This window comes from Euphorbia lathyris, chromosome 2, assembly GCF_963576675.1.
Source record: "Euphorbia lathyris chromosome 2, ddEupLath1.1, whole genome shotgun sequence".
NCBI classification, from domain to species: domain Eukaryota; kingdom Viridiplantae; phylum Streptophyta; class Magnoliopsida; order Malpighiales; family Euphorbiaceae; genus Euphorbia; species Euphorbia lathyris.
Genome location: NC_088911.1, coordinates 19,870,793 through 19,889,896, shown reverse-complemented (window position 1 = coordinate 19,889,896; position 19,104 = coordinate 19,870,793). Strand labels below are relative to the sequence as shown.

General features: G+C 35.3%; 1 protein-coding gene across 1 annotated transcript; it reads right to left on the bottom strand.

Annotated features, from left to right (window-relative positions):
* Positions 1-10,804: 10,804 nt before the first annotated feature.
* Positions 10,805-13,142, bottom strand: LOC136217133 (uncharacterized). Its single transcript, XM_066003717.1, has 2 exons — positions 12,590-13,142; positions 10,805-11,460 (listed from the first exon to the last, which is right to left on the bottom strand). Exons 1-2 carry the CDS (start codon positions 12,940-12,942, stop codon positions 11,055-11,057), a joined length of 759 nt encoding a protein of 252 aa, XP_065859789.1. The 5' UTR covers positions 12,943-13,142; the 3' UTR covers positions 10,805-11,054.
* Positions 13,143-19,104: the final 5,962 nt, after the last annotated feature.

The window sequence follows — 19,104 nt, the reverse complement described above, 5'->3', positions numbered from 1 at the left end:
TTCAACCGAATGATTTTCGATAAGGCCTCAATTGAAGTTTTTTATTTAGAATGAGGACTCAAAAGAGAAAGTGAATTTTTAGAGAGAGAAAATTTAATTACTTACCGCCAAAAAACCTAAATAATTAAAATTCACTTTCTCTCTCCTAACTAAACAACGCCTAAATAACCTCAAAACGAAAATTTTCAAGAATTAAAGTTCCTTAGAATAACATTAAGGCTTTGGATTTTTTATTTTTAGCTTTCAATGGTCGTTTTAAGGCGTTAAGTGGCCACCAGTATTAAAAAGTGTAAAATTCAATGGTCATACCGGGAAGAAATGAAGTTGAGTGGTCATATGTGAAAATGGATAAAGTTCAGTGACCATAGGTATAATTTACCCTATATTTACAGCTAAAAAGAACCGTCAAAAAGGTAATTAATGCATTAAAGATAAACACGTGCCTCATGGCACAGGTTAGATTATCCAATAAACATGCGTATTTATATTATGGTTCATGTCATAAGATGTGACTAAGTTTTACGCTGGCCGCCACCCAATAAACATGCGTATATATGAAAAAAGAAAAAGTTTTAAAAAATATCTTATGTATACGCTTGTTTTTTATTTGGTGGAGATTAACCTTTCTAATTTCTTTTGCGTATATACTTGTGCCTTGTAAGTGATAACATGACGCATATATGGAATAAAGATTGTGATATTCATGACTATGTAGACTGTTAATAATAACTGAAAAATTTAGTTAAACTCTTAAACTTTAAAAGTAAAATTGGTCTTATTTAATGTAAAGAGTATAATTGTGTCATTTACGATGTTAGAAATAAAATTGATTTTGACTTTCAACGTTGATGATATTTTTATACCTTGTTACTTAAGCTTATGAAAATTATATTCTAATCATTTTTATTCTTGAACATTTTATGTTACGAATCAGTAACGATGTGATATTTTAATTGTAAACTAACAAGGGTTCATACTATTATCAAGTTAGAATTTGAAGAAAATAACCCAAAAAGTTGAATTCAACCCTCCAATGGATGGAGATAAAATTTGATTTAGATTGAAAAAGATGCATACATTAAAAAAAAAAAATTCATATACCCTTCAAATCTTGGTTAGAAAATACTTAAAAGCCCTAAAGCACAACTAACTTAACCTAAGATGTTAGGGATAAATAGGTTATAAAATATATTTCAAAAAAAAAAAGGTTACAAAAAAAAATAATGGCAAAAAAAAGTAAGTAAATAATGACAGATTTGTAATTAGGACACCAAGCAAAAATGAAAAACTTATCGGTTAAGTCATGTCACACATCGTGTGGTCTGAAAATCTGATGAGCCACACGATGTGTTGAACTATCCACACGTCGTATGCATTAAACTCCAAGAAGCATGATTTCTCATTTTCCAATCACACGACATGTGGATAAGTGACACAATGTGTGAATGCTTTTTCTTCAACCACACGACGTGTTATTATATGATACGTTGTGCGAACTCTATTCTCTTGAATTCCCCTTCTCTTTAGTGATGTCCTCGTTATTTTAGTTTTGAAATCATTTAGTTATTATTTTGAAAATTGTGAAAATTGTGATTTAAAAAATAAAAAACAATATTTTTAATAGAAATGTGGTTTCAAACTAATCTTAATTTTTAAACTTTTCATTTTAGGTAATCGCTAATTACTTTAAAGTCGTTTACTTGAGATTTTTTGATGTTAGTAAAGTATAGTATATTTAAATCCGACTTTTTGAAATTGAAGGATCGTAGATAAAATAAAGGTAAAATTGAATTCCTTTTCATAAAAAAAAGGTAAAATTGAATTGAGGGCTATAGATATAATTTACTCATCAATTGTACGAGTTAGCAAGTAAGTTGCATCGTCCACGTGAGCACCGCGCCAACCCTTACAGTTCCAATAGACGCGACAGATGGATGGAGCTTCTATTAATAGTTAAAGCCATATGCCAACCGTAACCCAGAAGGCTGATTAATATTTTCTTTTTCTCAATATCAATATCGTGACCTTTGTTTGTATGAATATTGGATTTCTCCATTTTAACTTCAAATCTATATTTTATTTTCTCATAGATTTATTAGGAAAGATTAATTTTGTTTCTACATAATAAAATATTATAACATTATTCAAGACTTAACTATCACAATACTATTTTATAATGTTGACAAAACTTCAATTTATACTAATAAAATTGCTAGAATTCAATTTGTCTTTTAGTAAAGTTATATTGATATTTTCTTTTTAAATAACAAAAATGGTTAGATTAACCACATTACCTAAATCATTTAAACTTATCAAAATTTAGATTGGCGTTTTAGACAATTTATATCTAAATAAAACTTACATCACCAATAAATTATTCAGAAATCTCAAAATTTATTGATTTAACATTGTACTTAAAAAAAAAACACTAATATTTTGATAGGTAACATTAATGAAGTGTTTAGTGGCAGAGACAGGATACCCCTGATCACGGAAACCGCCATAGTATAGATGATTTTGGTCCCGACCTAAACCATCATAGATAGTATGGGTCTATTTGTTTTTGATAAATTAAGATTGAATTAATGGTTAATTAAATTCATTGAGTTTATACTTAAAATTCAACTTGATTAATATATGATAGGGTATAAATTTCTTTAAGTTTGTTCAAAACAATTTAATCTTATTTTTATAATCCAAATTTAACTTAATTTTGAAAAAATTTATAGTGATGTGGAAAAAATTATGTACATATGTGTAAAATTGACTCCAACGAATCAATCTTATATTTGCGACTGGAAGTGTTGAATTGATTAATCTAACCATCTTATGTGTTTCAGTATTGAAATAAAATAAAATAAATTTGTCAATGTAGTTTTTTTTTTTTTTTTTGAGGAAATCAATGTGTTGGGGGCTAATTAAATTTTTTGTGTTTTAGCATAGGTTATAATTTTTACTCTATAGGTATTTTATTTTAATTAAATTCATTTTACAATAAAATAAAAATGTGATAAAAAAATAATATCAAAAGATTATTATAAAAAGAAAATCGAAATAAAAAGAAAAGAAAAAGAAATAATAAAAATCAGGGGCAAATTTGCACCATTTTTCAGTAACCCGTCCAGCAACTTCGACAACGAAAATGGACCCCGAAACGGCAGGATATCAGACAGTTATTATTTTTTTCAGAAAGATCGGGGTGTTAACTTTTCGGAATGTAAAAAACGGAGAAAAACAGAGCTAAAATGAAGCCGGTAGAATTTTTCAAAGAAAAGCAGTGCTGAAAAACGGGTTTGAATATGTCTACCTATTTGAGGAACGTATTTCACGGCATTACCTCCATTTTTCCAACTCCCAACTCAACCATTTTCTTTTTTCAACTTATGGGAAGGTAATGGCATCATGGGTGAGAAATTTAAGGGCCACTAATATGGGATTTGTTGCTCAAAATCCTATAAATAGAGTTCAACTCTTTCATTCCAATTCCCACTCAAAATCAATCAAACACCGACAACTCAATTTTTCTCTCAAATTCTTTGCCAAAATCGGCTTTTTTTATCAATCCTTAGATTCGTAGAAATCGTTCTTTAGAATCTAATTAGTCTAAACAAGGTCTCAATTCCCAGAATTAGTTCTTTAATCTTCAGTTCCTCAGAAAAGCTTCCAATTTTCAGAAACTTCAAATCCGAAATTCTCTTAGTTTAATCAACCAATTTTCAAATCGTTTCTTGCAATCTCTTAGTTAAGTCAGTAAAATCATCACCCAATCCTCGGGTTCAAGTTTTCTTAGCCTAAATCAAATTTCACCATTGTTATATTCTTCAAAGCTTCAAGCATTTTCCGTGAAACCAAGATCACCGAAACCCCATTTTCGAGTCATTCTTAGTTTACACACCTATTCCAAATCATGTTTAGAAACTTTTTATTGATCTCAATCAATTAAAAAGACCCCGAAACAAGTTTTTGAGTTTTTCACCATTGAAAAATTCATCAAACAACTTTTCTGGTGAGCCGTTTTCCAAATTTTATTTAGAGTTCGTTAGCTGATCATTTTAGCCCAAATTAATTTTAATCTCTTTATTGACATCAATTCTTCAATTCTCAATTTTTATTTCGTAAAAAACGACCCCCTATAGCCTTCTTAATCGTCCTTAAAACACTATCCACGAAACAGAATCAAGCTTTTGGTTTTTCAACCATCAAACAATTATTCTGTCACCCCATTTTCAATAATTTATTCCGACTCATTTACTCGATGTTTTCTCAAAATTCCAATTCTAAACTCTTCCCTTGCACACTAACTTTGAATACTAGCATTCGTTTCGTTATAATCCGACCTCTACGGCTCCCGAAATTGAGTCAGAAAGTCCTAAGAAATCACTGTTTATTTCCACAAAGTGTTGTTGATTTATTAGCTTGGTGGTAAATTTCTGCTTAAGTCCTTAAACTCTCTGAATTGCTTCAAATTTACCCAGCATTACCCGGACAACGCAACAGCTCCCGAGCCGATTTTCCAGAGTTCCAATCCTCAATTTCACGCATCCTAACGACATCAAAGAGATCGGTTTAATTTTATTTCATCCCGTACATATTTGTTTTTATGACTTATTTACATTTCTAACTTTAAAGTTATTATTATTTTTTTTAATTTGTAATTTTCATGCTTTATTATTATTATTTGTAATAGAAAAGACATTGAAAAATATTTACAAAATCAATAAAAATATAAAAGAAAATTAAAAAAAATTATATTTTTGTGTCGTTTTATTACTTTATTTTTGGTACTTATATTTAAAAATTGTTTTTCCGACTGATCTGTCAAGTAACGCCGGGGCCCAAGAACGTTGTTTTTATTTTCAGTCCTTGTAACGGTCGTCAATCGCTTTTCGTTTAGAATTCAAGTAATTTAGGCGCATTTTGTTTATTTACTTTATTCAATTACCATTTTATCCTTTGAGAATTAGCTTCTCTGGCACGCCCGCATTATTTTTACCATTTTTAATACCCACAAACGCATATCAAGATTGAAAATTGGAATATTTCGAAAATATCGCCAACACAATGTAGTTTTATTAGAAGAAAATATGGCTTTAGTTATTTAAATGTCACAAATTGAAGTTTTGTAACATTGAAGTCACCATTGAGTGATCATACGTGCATTTAATCCAATATTATCATAATAATAATAATAAATACTTTACTTTTAATTTTATCACTTTTGAAAGATTCATTGCCAATTTTATTGGTATTTACATTAAAAAATATGAAATTTAAACCCAAAATTTTATTTTATTTTTTTGAGAAGCTGCACCCAAAAAAAAAATTACTATCAAGGTAATTGAACTCGAATTTATAGCATATAGGTAATATTGAAAGTATAAAATTAATCTTTCTAAAATTATGTTAAGGGTAAATTTGACAAGCTGTGATAAATTATAAAAGAGAGATCTCACTATTCCAATTCATTATGCTAAAAGAAATTTACTTTGTTAGTACGCATTGTAAAGTGTAAATGTGCATTATTATTTGTAAAGGTTAGTACAGTCATAACATAAATATTGGGAAAGAAACAATGAAATGAAGGCAGCTACAGGAAAATCAATAATCATGAAGCAATGATAGGTAAAAGATCAAATCATTTGAAAATTGCTACAGTTAAGCATCAAAGAGTTACATGAGTGCAATTTCATCCATAAGGATTAAATAATGTAAATTTAGTACTAACATTTCGGTTTTAGTCGATATATTCATTAAAGATAGAGAAATTTGTCAATAATAGATTATGACTCGTTAATAATAGAGATGCAGCTTATATTTATTGTAAGAGGATAAGTTTGAACTCGCAACTTCAAGACATCGATAATATAATAATGTCAAACTCATTAATAAGGGTAAAATAGGAAAAAAAAATTTGGAAAACTAAACATGATAAATAATATGAAATAAAAAGAATTTGGTCAAATGTGATAATTATTTTGAAATGAATGGAGTATTTTGGTAGTAGAACTAAAGAAAAAAAAATCAACCCGAGATGATTTAGGGGAAGACCAGACCATGCAACGTTATCTTCGAAGATCAACTGACAGATGAGACCTGATGGATTATTCAACCTAGTAATATATAGGGGAAACTCATGAGACATCTTAGCGAGAGCATGTCCAATACTCTATTCCGCTCTCTAAACACATGTTGCACTTGCACTAAAGTCACAGTTGAATTCACTTAATGAGCGTAAGGAAAACGGCTCTAGAAACACTAGAGCATGTGATGTTCAACAACCAACTTAAAACAGCCCTTATTTATGGTGCAACAAACCCCCTGAGTGTCATTCTCATAATTATGTCTTAAAGGACAATCTCAATCCAATGTTATGCACAAAGCCACCTTCCAAATACCCGTCAAAACCTGCTAGTGGAGGAAGACCTCCTAGGGATAAGAGACATAGGGCTAAAGAGAGAGTCAAAAAAGGATGTTTCGTGTATAATCTTGCATAATCTCGAATGTTGTCTGTTCCGGTACGTAGACCAAATAATCTAATACAAGCAAAAGTTCATAGATTCATGGAGATATAGAAGAGAATATAAGTTATCATACTTGCATATCAACCGTTTGAGTCTCCAACAATTATTCCAATAATTACATATCTGATTTGACTTATGGACAAATATACAAGCATACGTTTCATGCTTGTTTGAATAATAGCTATGAGATTCCCCATTATCATGCTCAGAATAGGTAGGATTTCCAGAAGAAGATGTCATTCGTTTGATGAGAAATAAAAAGGAATATCGAAAATGTTATAATCATATTTATTACATGTACAAATTAACTTTAATAGTTATAAAATATATAATTTATTAATAATTATTCGAGCTATGTGGATAGAAAAATTCTCATTCTCGTCACTGTCCCAATTTTGAAAATAAAACAATTCTTCATCTCCATCCATAACGAATTTTCGAGTATTCCCCGACGAAAACAGTGAATCCTGCACCATTAACAACCCTTGACACATCCAACTTTACCTAATGGGCTTTGAATCAATGGTTTTTTTTTTTTTTTTTTTTTGTTTCTAAAGAAATGTATCAATGGGTTTAATGACTAAGAATTTTGGAGTATTTGTGGGGTTGTTGCTTGTTATCAATTGCGGTGATTATTAATGAACACAATTGCCTGTCATAATGAATTACACATAAAATGTAGCTGGTACAATAGTGCAGAGGCACCGCAGGACAGCAAAAGGAAAGGACACATTAATTACAAGTGCCCCCCAAATCAAAATCTTCCTTATTCTAAATAATACTCCATGCAGTAAAATAGGAAAAATGTATGCATCAATAGTCAATAGTTTATCCAATTATGGAGAAACCAACTCACAAATTGTTGTCTCAACTCAAACATAGAAAAACAATTCTCTTTTTAACAAATTTCTACATGATTAGTAAGCTTGCAAATGGAACAAAAAAATTCTCTAGAATCCCTGCAGATGGGGATCAAGATCTTTTTTTTTATCCCCACAAGAACAAGGACGGAATGGAGACAGGCATAAGTATCTGCGCCGCAGAAACCCCGTCCCCGATAATGCCCCCACAGGAATACTTTCAGATTCCTCGAAAAAATCTTCGTCTTCTCTTTTATTGTTAAAGATTGTGTTGCTTTTAATTTCTTCTTTATAGCTCTTTTAAAATCTGAAATGTTTCATAACTGATAATAGATTTAATTTTTTTTTTATCTTTTTTAAATTTAAAGAAATGATAAATGAAAGAATCAGGGAATAAGGATCTCTACGGAGACAGAAAGTTTTTTATGTTTCAAAAACTGGGAATCCCCGTTAAATAGGAAACGGGGATAGGGAATGTATTCCCGCCACACGCCCCTCCGCTTACATTCCTAATGATTAGGGAACTCCCACCGTTTGAAAAATGCTTCATTTTGCTATTACAAATTTAGAATTACTTATAAGATGAAAATGCACCCCAAAAAACCCCTAACATTTTTTAGGCAAATATATCTAACCCTCCCCGGACCCTCGCTCAGCGGGGACGCGTAATGCGACCGGACCGCCTTTTTTTTTTTTTTATATCTAACATAATAGATGAAGGGTGCATGTTTTTCTTTGCCCTAGTACAAAACATCGGCATCCCCTATAGTTCCTGACAGTGTAGTGAGATGTTGTTGTTTGGTTGTTAGGCCAGACAACGACACCCCTGTGAGCTCGTGGCTGTTCAACACCACAAGCCCACATAAGGAAAGAGGTACTACCATGCCCAGTGAGTGTTGATGACAGGTGCCTGGTTGATTAACTCGTTAAGAGAAACATCCGGCCGAAGCGCACAAGATGCGTACCATCGAACATAAGATAGCCATGACTCCATCCATGACCAAAATAACGACCATTCAAGAAATTCTTTCATTCCTATTTGAGAAAAATATTGATCTGGAATGACTTGAAGATTTTTAGGCCAGAGGTCATGTTGCAATTTTGCAACAATAAGACCCCAAAGATATGGATTAAGAGGGAGACTGTCATCCAACCACAATTCAAGTGGCAAGTGCATCTTTGTCCAAGAAGCCCATCGACGTTTCGAGGACAAGGACGAAAGAGTTATAGCCGACGTTTCCAATCCGACAAAAAGTAGAAAACCGCTTTATATGATATTTTAGATGAATAGCGGCTAAACCATTTGGGTGGAAATAATTACGCAGGTTCTTTACAGAAACCTGGGACAGGTCCAAAAGACCAGCGTCCACTATGAACTTCTTTGCGAACTCCAAGGACCCATTATCAGAAATTAGGGATTTCGGAAGCGAAATCTTTACACCTAACTGCTCAATAATTCTCCTATACTCATCAGCTACCTTGGCATCGTGACAAGGTCACTACCGAGCACAACATACTTGTTAAAACGCCTCTTGGGATAAACCCTACTCGCCGCCAACCAGACCACTAAGTGATGTGTGAAGGCGAAGAGAGGCCAAGAACCCAGATATCCTAATGCTTGCCCAGCAACAAAACATATTGCGGAAAGAACACCAGTTGTTCGCCTATGGTGAACAAAGGGAACCTTGAATATGTTTGTAGCCAGGTAGGAATTAACAGCACTAGACGCAAGGGTTCGATCAAATAAACACTGAAGGGCCTCAAATACAAGTAAAAGAGGCCATCTATCAGTGGCAACACTCAAATCAAAAGTCAAAAGAGTGTTAATGCCTTTGAGGGCGCCAAGCGGTCTAGTCTGATTAAACATACCATCCATTGGTATGCGCTTAAGCACCTCCGACATAAAGTCATGGACAGGCGCCAAGAGGCTTTGATTTATATAATTCCCCATTGCGAATATCCTTCGCTTGCCTGAGCCTTCCACCGACATGCCTAACCGGCTAGTGGTAGGGGGAACCCCTAACATATCCGTTGATGGTAGTAATTGATAAATGCGATCCCAAAAGTGATCCACGAACCACCCTGAGATCGTGTTATTCATACTATCAAAAGGATAGCGACAGTATTCAGGCCATAAAAGGCCCCGAGTCGCCTGCTCCGCCCTTACGTTTGTAAAGGTACAAAAATCCTTGAAGTTGACCAACTCAAATGGAAAGGATCCGTTATAGTTGACTTTAATAAACGCGCAGCTGAACTACCATAGTCTGTCTAGTGTATGGCTTGCACTCAATAGGCATCGTTTTTCCATAGGTTGACGCTCTTTGTCTCGCACACTTGTTATATTTTTTTATATAATGTGTGAAGCCCAACTAATAGAAAGCTGCCCTCCCATCGAAAAAGACAAAGAAAGGACAGACTACACCTTTATTTATCGATTGGCCTCATGTTCTGCTGCTTCCCACTCTGTCTTCTACTAATAAGATAAGAGTGGTGACCCCATATAGACATTCCTTTAAGGGAGGCTGTCTCCACACGGGAATGGTTTCTCCTTACACCGAACTCTAAGCGCTAGTTTTTCCTAGAAAGATAGATTACTTTTTTCTGGATCTTGACTTGGTGAGTAAGGGGGGTACCCCATTACCTAAAGGAATACCAAATGTTACCTGGAAATCGTAGCAAGGGCATTACTTTGCCTGCAATTCTTTCCTAAATCCGTTAACTAGCTAACTCGATGGGAAAAATGGTGAGCTGAAAGCGAAGTAGAACTAACTATTGGAGCAGATAAAGCAGATTGTTTATCAAAAAAAAAAAAAAAAACATAAAGCAGATTGAGACATTTCCAACTTCTCTGCTCCAACTGATCTTTCTCGAAAGAAAGTCAGCCATCAGCTTCAGCTTCAGCTTCTACTTCTTACAGTAAACCATAAGCTATTCCTTCCTTTCTTTTAGAATAGATTCTTCGACTTAGTCGAAATTTATTCTCATGGTCTTGGTATGAAAAATAAGATATAGCTAGTGTACTGCGAGTAGGTTTAGCCCTTTCCCTCTACTCTAGCCCCGACTTCTATCCTATCCATCAGCTAACCCTCTAAGAGAGCTAACCCTATAAACCTGTAACCAAGCCTGTTCCCAAAAACGATATTATTTTGAACTGGATAGGCACACAAAAAAAATGGAACACATCCCATATAGAATGAGTTTTTATTTTATGCTCTCCAAACAGTTAAAAGGTTGACTCTACCACTGTCTGGACTCAAAATTACTCCCCGTTCTCATGTCTTATATTAAGGATATATTCCGCAGAACAAATTTAAACATTATCACTCAGAACTAAATACATTTGCATAAAATGGACAAATATAAAACAATAAGGAATCCAGTCACCATTCTTAGAAGAAATCTTATACACCTAGAATCTCAAGATGAGCAAAGAAAAAATGGATTAATATGTTCATCCGTCTTTAACTCATATATACAAGATTTATACAGAGATATTATACAATACTATCATGTAAACCCAAGGCTAAAAATCAATCAAAATAGCAGACAATCAACAGATCTATATATATTGGTTGCTGAAACAACCAAGTCACATACCTGTAAGCCAGTATAGAGTTGAGTATTTATACAGCGCAACTACATACCAAAATTTGAAATGGAACCTGGGTAACTGTTACTTTCGCTTTGAACAGGCAGATGAAACTTCAAAATAAGTTGGTTTTGGTGTGGAAGAGCAACCAATAGATTGGATTAATTCCTCCATAGCCAGCACTCCAAACATGGGGGGTGAACTGAGAGCAACATTGTCAACCCGGTGATGAAAGATCTTTCCATGCCTGTCAAGTTTGTATTCAGATGTGCCATCAAAACGGCCACGGCTCTCCCAAGGGACACGAGGGATACCATGTACCGTCCATCGAACCATTATGACATTTTCCACAGGTTGCCACACACTGATTATGTCAATCCACAAAGCCCTGAAAAATATCCTTCCATGGAAGCGCAGTGCCCAGAAGATTGACTTGTAGTTCTCAATGCCCACAAAAGTATTGAGTGGATCTTTAAATACAATGTCCTCCCTACAAAATATAAAGAGCAATCAGAAAAACATATCTTCATGAATGGAACCCTAACGCATGATTGCCCAATTGCCTGTTTGACAGCAATCATATATTTCATTCCTGCTAACTACACAATGATTTGCATGTTAAGGGCAGCCCTTTGCACTTGTAATAGATGTCACACATTGAGAAAAACATAGAACACGTATATAAACTTCAGGACACCCTTAAAATGACACAGAAATTGCAATCTACGTATACAAGCAACATCTTCCCAGAACGTATTGAACTCCACTTATCTTGCCAGAATAGTGCAAAAAGCTTATAAAGGATCTATCTTCCTGTAGGGAAGCAAAAATATACATAGGGCATGTGTCTACAGGTGATCCTATCCTATCTCCACAACCAAAATTAGCAGCTTCTACTATACATAAAAGAAACCAACAAAGTCGACTCTTTTCTGCAAGCTCTCTAGTTGTGAAAGGTGAACTTCTACTTCTACATACAAAAGATTGGCATAATAATTATTTCTCGACATTTAATTGCTACAAGGAGATGGCAGTGACAAACAATATATAAATCTCTCACGATATCAGCAAAAATAACTCGAGACTTCCAGTTTCAGAGCAGCACACGCCTCCCTCTAGTCTTACCGAGCTACCGCCTCTGAAGAGTCTAAAGGCTACAGCTGAATGATCTAGGAGGAGGAAGTAATGTGAATATAGTATATTCATAATTTATGCTTCAGTTATATGGACACAAACTGAAACTAGGAACTGCAAATCAAATGAATCAATTGCTAATTCGATACAGAACATGAAAGAATCAATAAGAATATGCTGAGTATTAGTGCTGTATGTATCTCATTACGGACATATCAATGCAGGACATACAAACTCGCATTAGCAGCAATAAATACAAACAAAAGCCTAATACATTTGTGTATAAGAATTTCTCACATTCTATCAAAGTTCAAGAGAAAAACAGAGAATCATATTCAATAACAGAGTATCAATTCAATAGCGGGCATGGTTATGAAGACTGATTTCTCTTATACAATGCAAAAATTGAAAAAACAACGGAACATTTCATCTGTTTTCTTTCTAAATCAATAAAGAAAATAATTAAACAGCATTGAATTTGAAACCTGTAGATGTCAAGAGTGAGCTCCTTGTAAAAGATGTCGGGAAACTCCTCTCTCAAAGTCCTAATCGCATAACCCATATTAACATAATAATTTTGCTTATCCTCTTCCTCTTTGCTCGGCTTCGTTTCTTCCTTCACAGGAGCAGAGAATTGACCATATAACATCATATTTTGATTCAACTCAGAAACCCTAACCTCACAACCTTTCGCACCAAACTTACTTCCAGCTACAGCTCTAGCGGTAGACCTAAACGTGACGTCATTCTTCAGGCCCTTGATGAGCTTAGGAATCGGATTAGGATTAAAGAGAGCTTTAACGGTAGAGAACTCCGGCGAATGGATGAGAAGCGGCATCGCGAAGTGGAGGTGTGAATTGAAGGAATTAAGAGAAAGCCATTGGAAAAAGGGGGAAAAGAGAATATCTGTTTGGATAATACGTTGATGCTTCTGGATAAATTGGAATCAAGTTGGATATCTGATACTATGCTTCTGGACCGGAGTAGATGGCTCAATCTGATTACTCATTTGTTGCGTTTTCCACCGTAGTTATCTATACAATTTTTTTTTTTTTTGGGTAGAAAGTTATCTATACAATTCAATAGGAAGGAATTGGCAATTTTGTTTGGAACGGCGCCGGATAGAGCCATATTCCAAATTCCAATAATGGAAATTGGAAAGGAAAATGTTTATTAGAGCATCTCCAACAGCCACAGCCACAGCCTCTTAAATTGGCTTTTAAGTTAAAATTTAAGGAGGAAGAATAAAAAATCAGCTCCAACAGTCTTTTAATGGCTCCTCAAATCACTAAGAGCCTTCTCATCCACTCTATTAATAGCATCTCTCCACCTCTTAGTGTCTCCTAACTTCATATTTTATTAATAATTTATTATTAATAAGTCTCTCTCCTCACACTATTGGTAATATATAAATAAATAATAATTTTAATAATAAAGTACTCCGAGTGAATATAAGGAGCATTGTTGGAACATTGTTGGAGATGATATATCTTAGTCACTCTTAAATCACTAAGAGTCAACTATTTATATTATTTATAGAGAGTTCACTAAGAGTCTCTTGGAGATGCTCTTAAGGTGTAAAAATACCCAAACAACAACAATCCATTTTATCATAACGTCTAAAATAGGTCAATTTTACCCTTAACGTTAGCAACCAAGAGCAATTTTACCCCTAATGCTGTCAATTTTAAAAATAATTCATCAAATTATCTTCTCGATCATGAATCTTGTCACCTACCCTTCACATGTGAGTCATTTTATCACTTATTAGTAACATATTATAAAACATATGATTAGACCTGGAAAAAAAATACACTGTCTATTTTAAGAGTTAGACAAAAAAAAGTTCAAAATATTTCACCGAAATAATAAATATTAACCTCCAATTTATTATTAAATCGCAAAAAATATAATTTTTTTTAAAAACGAACTGATATGCAATTGATGAAGAATAAAGAACAAAATATAGGTGTTTTACAATAATATTTGAAATTGATCCAACTTGACAACGTTATGGGTAAAATTGTTCTTAGCTGCCAACGTTAGGGTAAAATTGCATAATTTTAAACGTTAAGGGTAAATTGCTCTTGGCTATAAACGTTAGGGATATTTTTGCACATTGTCTTTTATCAGTATAAAAATATCAGGAATATTCACATGGACCTTAATGACCATACAATATTTGGTCATTCACTGTTAGATATGGGCTTATTAAATCTAAGTCGCACGATGCTTCGAATCTCCACCTTAGGATTCTAATAAGCATAGATCTAACGGTAAATGACCAAATATTGCATGGTCATTAAAGTCAATGTGATCAAAACCGTAAAAATATTTATGTAAACACGAAAAGAAAAAAATAAAATGAAATTATATTGTACAGTAAAACCAATGTTATAAAATTCGGATCGAATCGGGAATCAAAAGCCGAGACCGAATTGTACTGGTTTGTTAAATCCTCAACAAACCAACATGGACCGAGGTTGAACCGGAATCAAAGGTTGAATCAGAAATTGGTGTAACTCCGGTTTTTTACCTGTTAATTAAAAAAAATGGGATAAGATACCAAAATAGGTCTATGGTACAATTGTCAGAATTTAACGGAGTAATATCAATGACGTGTCTCGGTTCGTTATCGAGGCCTAAATTGATACCATTTTTTAAACGTTAAGCCTATATTCGTGCTATTTTATACGTGGAGCCTAAATTGATACTTCCCAAAAAATCATAGGTTTATTTTAGTACCTTATCCCTAAAAAAGTTTGGTATTAAATTAAAAAGTGTGGACCTAATTTCGGTGCATCATTTGCATCCTCACATCGTGCAGGTGCATCACTAACTTGATAGTGCTTCAACTACACTCCTGTACGTTTGAAAATATTTTCCTTAGTAATTAGTTAAAGACTTCAAAATCATTTCCCTTAAGTGTTTCCTTTTCAACATCACACGAATTTTCACAACAGGCTGTAAACGCCGGGCCAAGGCCTCACAAATTGTGAGGCCTCTAATTTTTTATAATTCAATGTAGTATATTATATTATTTTTAATTAAAAATTAAACTCACTGCAGCATTTATTCAAGGTAGCTTATCTCACAAAGTCAATCACTTTCACGGAAGCCCAAGTTATTTTGTCTCTTCCATTTATTTATTTATTTTGAATAGATTTATTTAATTTTTTTTTTTTTGATAGAAAGCCAATAAGGCTAAAGAAGCAACAAATGTTTATCAGATAGATACAAAAGCCAATAAGGCTAAGGAAGCAAATTAAGTTTATCAGATGATATACTAAAGCCAAAAAACTGGGAACCTCTTCAATAAAAATTACAAGAGTAGGTAAGTCTTTCGCCCATTTAGCCACCTCGTGCGCCGTTGTGTTCGTAATTCGCCGTATATGATTAACTTGCAGCGATGAGAATTGGGGAACCAAAGCTTTATATCTTCGAGTATAGATAAACCGATAAACTCGATCTCTCCTTGACCATTAAGAGCCTTAGCAATAGCGAAGTTATCAATTTCCAAAATCACATTTCTGCATCCCCCATTCCAAGCAGTTTCTAGTCCCAGCAACAAACCATTCATCTCAGCAACTTCCACCGAAACCGTTGGATGCAACGGAGCTGCTGCCACAAACGCAACATCACCCCTCTCGTCTCTAACGACAGCCCCAATTCCTCCCGTCATATTCTTTGTCCAAGAGGCATCCACATTTATTTTGTACACGCCAACAGGAGGAGCTGTCCAGACCGCCATCCTGCAGTCCATTTTCGCACGCCGGTAACACGCCAGTCCCGTATTCACGTCCCAATTTTCCAGCCATTCCCGTGCCGAATTCAACACTCTATCAACATCCCATGCATCCTTCAAGTGTACCAATTGATTCCTACTAAACCAGATGAACCAGTAATGGATTATAACTTGATAAATATTCAATTCATGTCCAAGGGAATACAGATACTCGAGCCAATCCTTGAACGTTGCCACCCTACAATTCCACCTCCAGTCATTTAAGAACACTTGCTTCCACAAGCCTTTAACCCATGAACAGTCTCGCATGGCATGAACTTCAGACTCTTCCGACTTGTTGCATCGTGGACACACAATTGGAGCTTGCACTCCTCTTTTCCAGAGGTTCTCAAACGTAGGTAGAATTCCTCGTGTCGCTTTCCAAATAAAATGTTTTATTTTCAATGGAAGTTTTAACTTCCAAAACCAATGACACTGTGCTTAAAGTTGAGATGTCGATGGTCAATCATGTGCTTCCAATATCTGTTTCTCCTTCAGAAAGTAGGCCGTTTTAACAGAAAAGGCACCCGATCGAGTGGTCGGCCAGTACAAGTTATCCGGCAGAAGACTTCTGCTAAGCGGGAGTTGGAGTATTTCCGCAGCTTCATCCGCGCCAAACAACTCATTGATCAATGGTCGATTCCAAGTCCCCTCCGTTGGGTCAATTAAATCTGCAACCAAAGAAATATCAGTAGAAATCAGTTTTGTTAGTGGGCGTTTCACTGGTAAGGATTGCACCCATGGGGCCTTCCATATTTCAATAGAGTTTCCACCCCCCCCATATGCCAACGCATGCCTGCTTCCACCAACTTTCTTCCTTTTAACAGGCCTTTCCACATATAACTCTGCTTATCACCCCCCTTCGCGTTACTGAAACCGGTATTCATGTGGTATTTGCCTTTAAATATTCGGGCACAGAGTGAGTGATGGTTTCTCAATAATCTCCACACTTGTTTCACTACCATAGCCAGATTGAACGACTCAAACCATCTAAAACCAATCCCCTCCCCCTCCCTCTTGGCCTTACACAACACATCCCATGTGAGCCTATGCATCCTTCTCTTAACCTCATTTCCTCCCCACCAGAACCTGCTAATAAGAGCCTGAATTTCTTTACAAAATGTAGGCGGAAGCAGAAAGCAGCTCATGATATACTGTGGAATTGCTTGAGCCACCGCCTTAATAAGAATTTCCTTCCCTCCACTAGATAACAGCTTTTCCCACCCATCCACGAAGTCTTTTTGATAGTCGTTCAAGTATAAGCTGAAAGATTATTTTCTTTGATTGCCCTACAAGGGTTGGCATTCCTAAATATTTGGGCAGATGGCCCACCTCCTTCACCCCAAGTAACTCAATAAGCTGACTCTGTTGGTCCCGTATAACGTGACAAGGTTAGTTCCAAGGGGGGATAGGAACTATTTAAAATTTTATCCGTTAAGGCTGACTTCTTTTCTTTGAGAAAAGGTTTACACAGCGGCACTAAGTAGATTTAAGACACAAGCTTAGTCAACTGGTGACTAAGTCTGTTTCTTTCCTTGAGTCAGGAGATAGCACTTAAGTCTATTCCCGAACTCAGCTTCTTAGTGCACTCAACTCAGCGTGAGTTCGTTACTTAGTCAGTTTTATAGCAAGCAATATATAAAGGAGTTTAAGGTTAGAAATATGTTACTCAGCAGACTTATCCTGGTTCGGCCTCTCCGCCTACGTCCAGTCCCCGGAACTCGTTCCGAGCTTTTTGAATCCTCTACTGAGCTTTTTAAAGGTAGAGCACAAAACCCTTTACAACAGAAGCTGAGTATACAAGAGTACCTTCCTCTATTCCTCTACTCACTCCCATGTCTACCGCTGAGTACTATAACCGAGTACTCAACTTCTCCTTTCTATTCTTCTAGAAATGATAAGTGTTTGTCCTAAACAACAATTGCTAAGACACTTTAGATGAATGAAATCACTCTAGACTTTTACACAAAGATTGGAATTGGTGTAAGGTTTGCTTTGCTTTTCACAGAACTTCAAGTATGAATTTGGTCAGCGTTTCGACTTGATTGAAGATCTGCATCGAATGAAGCATTTGAAAGGCCTATTTATAGTGACACTTCAAGCACCGGTGATTTCGAATTTCGAAATAACCGGTGGAGGCTAACGGCTTCCTGTCGCTATCATTCTAGATGTGCTCAGTGTCGTTGGCCAATGAAATTCTTGTATCTTCTATCCATGGCAGTGCTCAGCAGCTTTTCATCAGATGAACAGAATGTTTCGCCATTTATAGTAAAGTCCTCCAGACAGCTTATTACGTCTTCTGAGCTTTACCCAAAGTAGAAATACTTTGTCTACAAGTTGGTTCTGTTCTCCCGCTGACTTGTACTTCTTGTCGTTCAACTCAGCAGCTTCATCTTGAAGCAATTGATAGAAGGCTTCTCGATCTTTCTTCACGCTGAGCTAGTGCTTTGCTTAGAACGACTGCGTTTTGTCTTCCTGGGCCGTGAGGTCTTGATCTGTTGACTTGGGCTTGACTTTCTCTTATGGGCCTTTAGGCTTTTTATCTCAATGTCTTATAAATCAATTAACTCAACATTGAACAAACACATTAGTGTGAATAAATCAAAGCATTTAAATTTAATGTGTTAGAATATTTTTATCATTCACATAAATAATTTTGTCAAATCAAAATCATGTGGAAAGGTGTTTCAACAGACTCTTCCTTCCCTCCTCAACTCCAACACTAAAAGAAATATCCGATTTTTCATAGTTTACCATCTGGCCCGATGCCCCTTCATATTCAGCAAGCACCCTCTTTACATTATTTATTTCCGTGTGGTTTGCCTTCCCAAAGATAATAGAATCATCAGCGAATAGCAAGTGACTTATCGTCAGGCTTCCACCCCCTAAATTCACACCATGCAATCTCCCTGCCCTTTTCTCCTTTTTGATTCGAGCAGATAACCCCTCCGCGCACAGCAAAAACAAGTATGGTGACAAGGGATCTCCCTATCTCAGCCCCCTACCCGATTTCACAAACCCCATAGCTTGACCATTAATCAGAAAACTAAACGATACAGAGGTAATCATGACATGATCCAAGAAGTGAATTGACCCGGAAAACCCATCTTGTTCATAACACTCTCTAAATATCTCCATTCAATCCGGTCATAGGCTTTACTCATATCTAATTTAAACGCAAAACCCCCCTTCTTTTTCTTTATTCGGTGCTTCATA

Bases quoted from the DNA above. Each gene is read 5' to 3' on its own strand.
- LOC136217133 (XM_066003717.1), bottom strand. From the start codon at position 12,942: ATGCCGCTTCTCATCCATTCGCCGGAGTTCTCTACCGTTAAAGCTCTC. The intron at 11,461-12,589 runs GTTTCAAATTCA...TATATTTTGTAG, and splicing joins CTCACTCTTGACATCTACAG to GGAGGACATTGTATTTAAAG.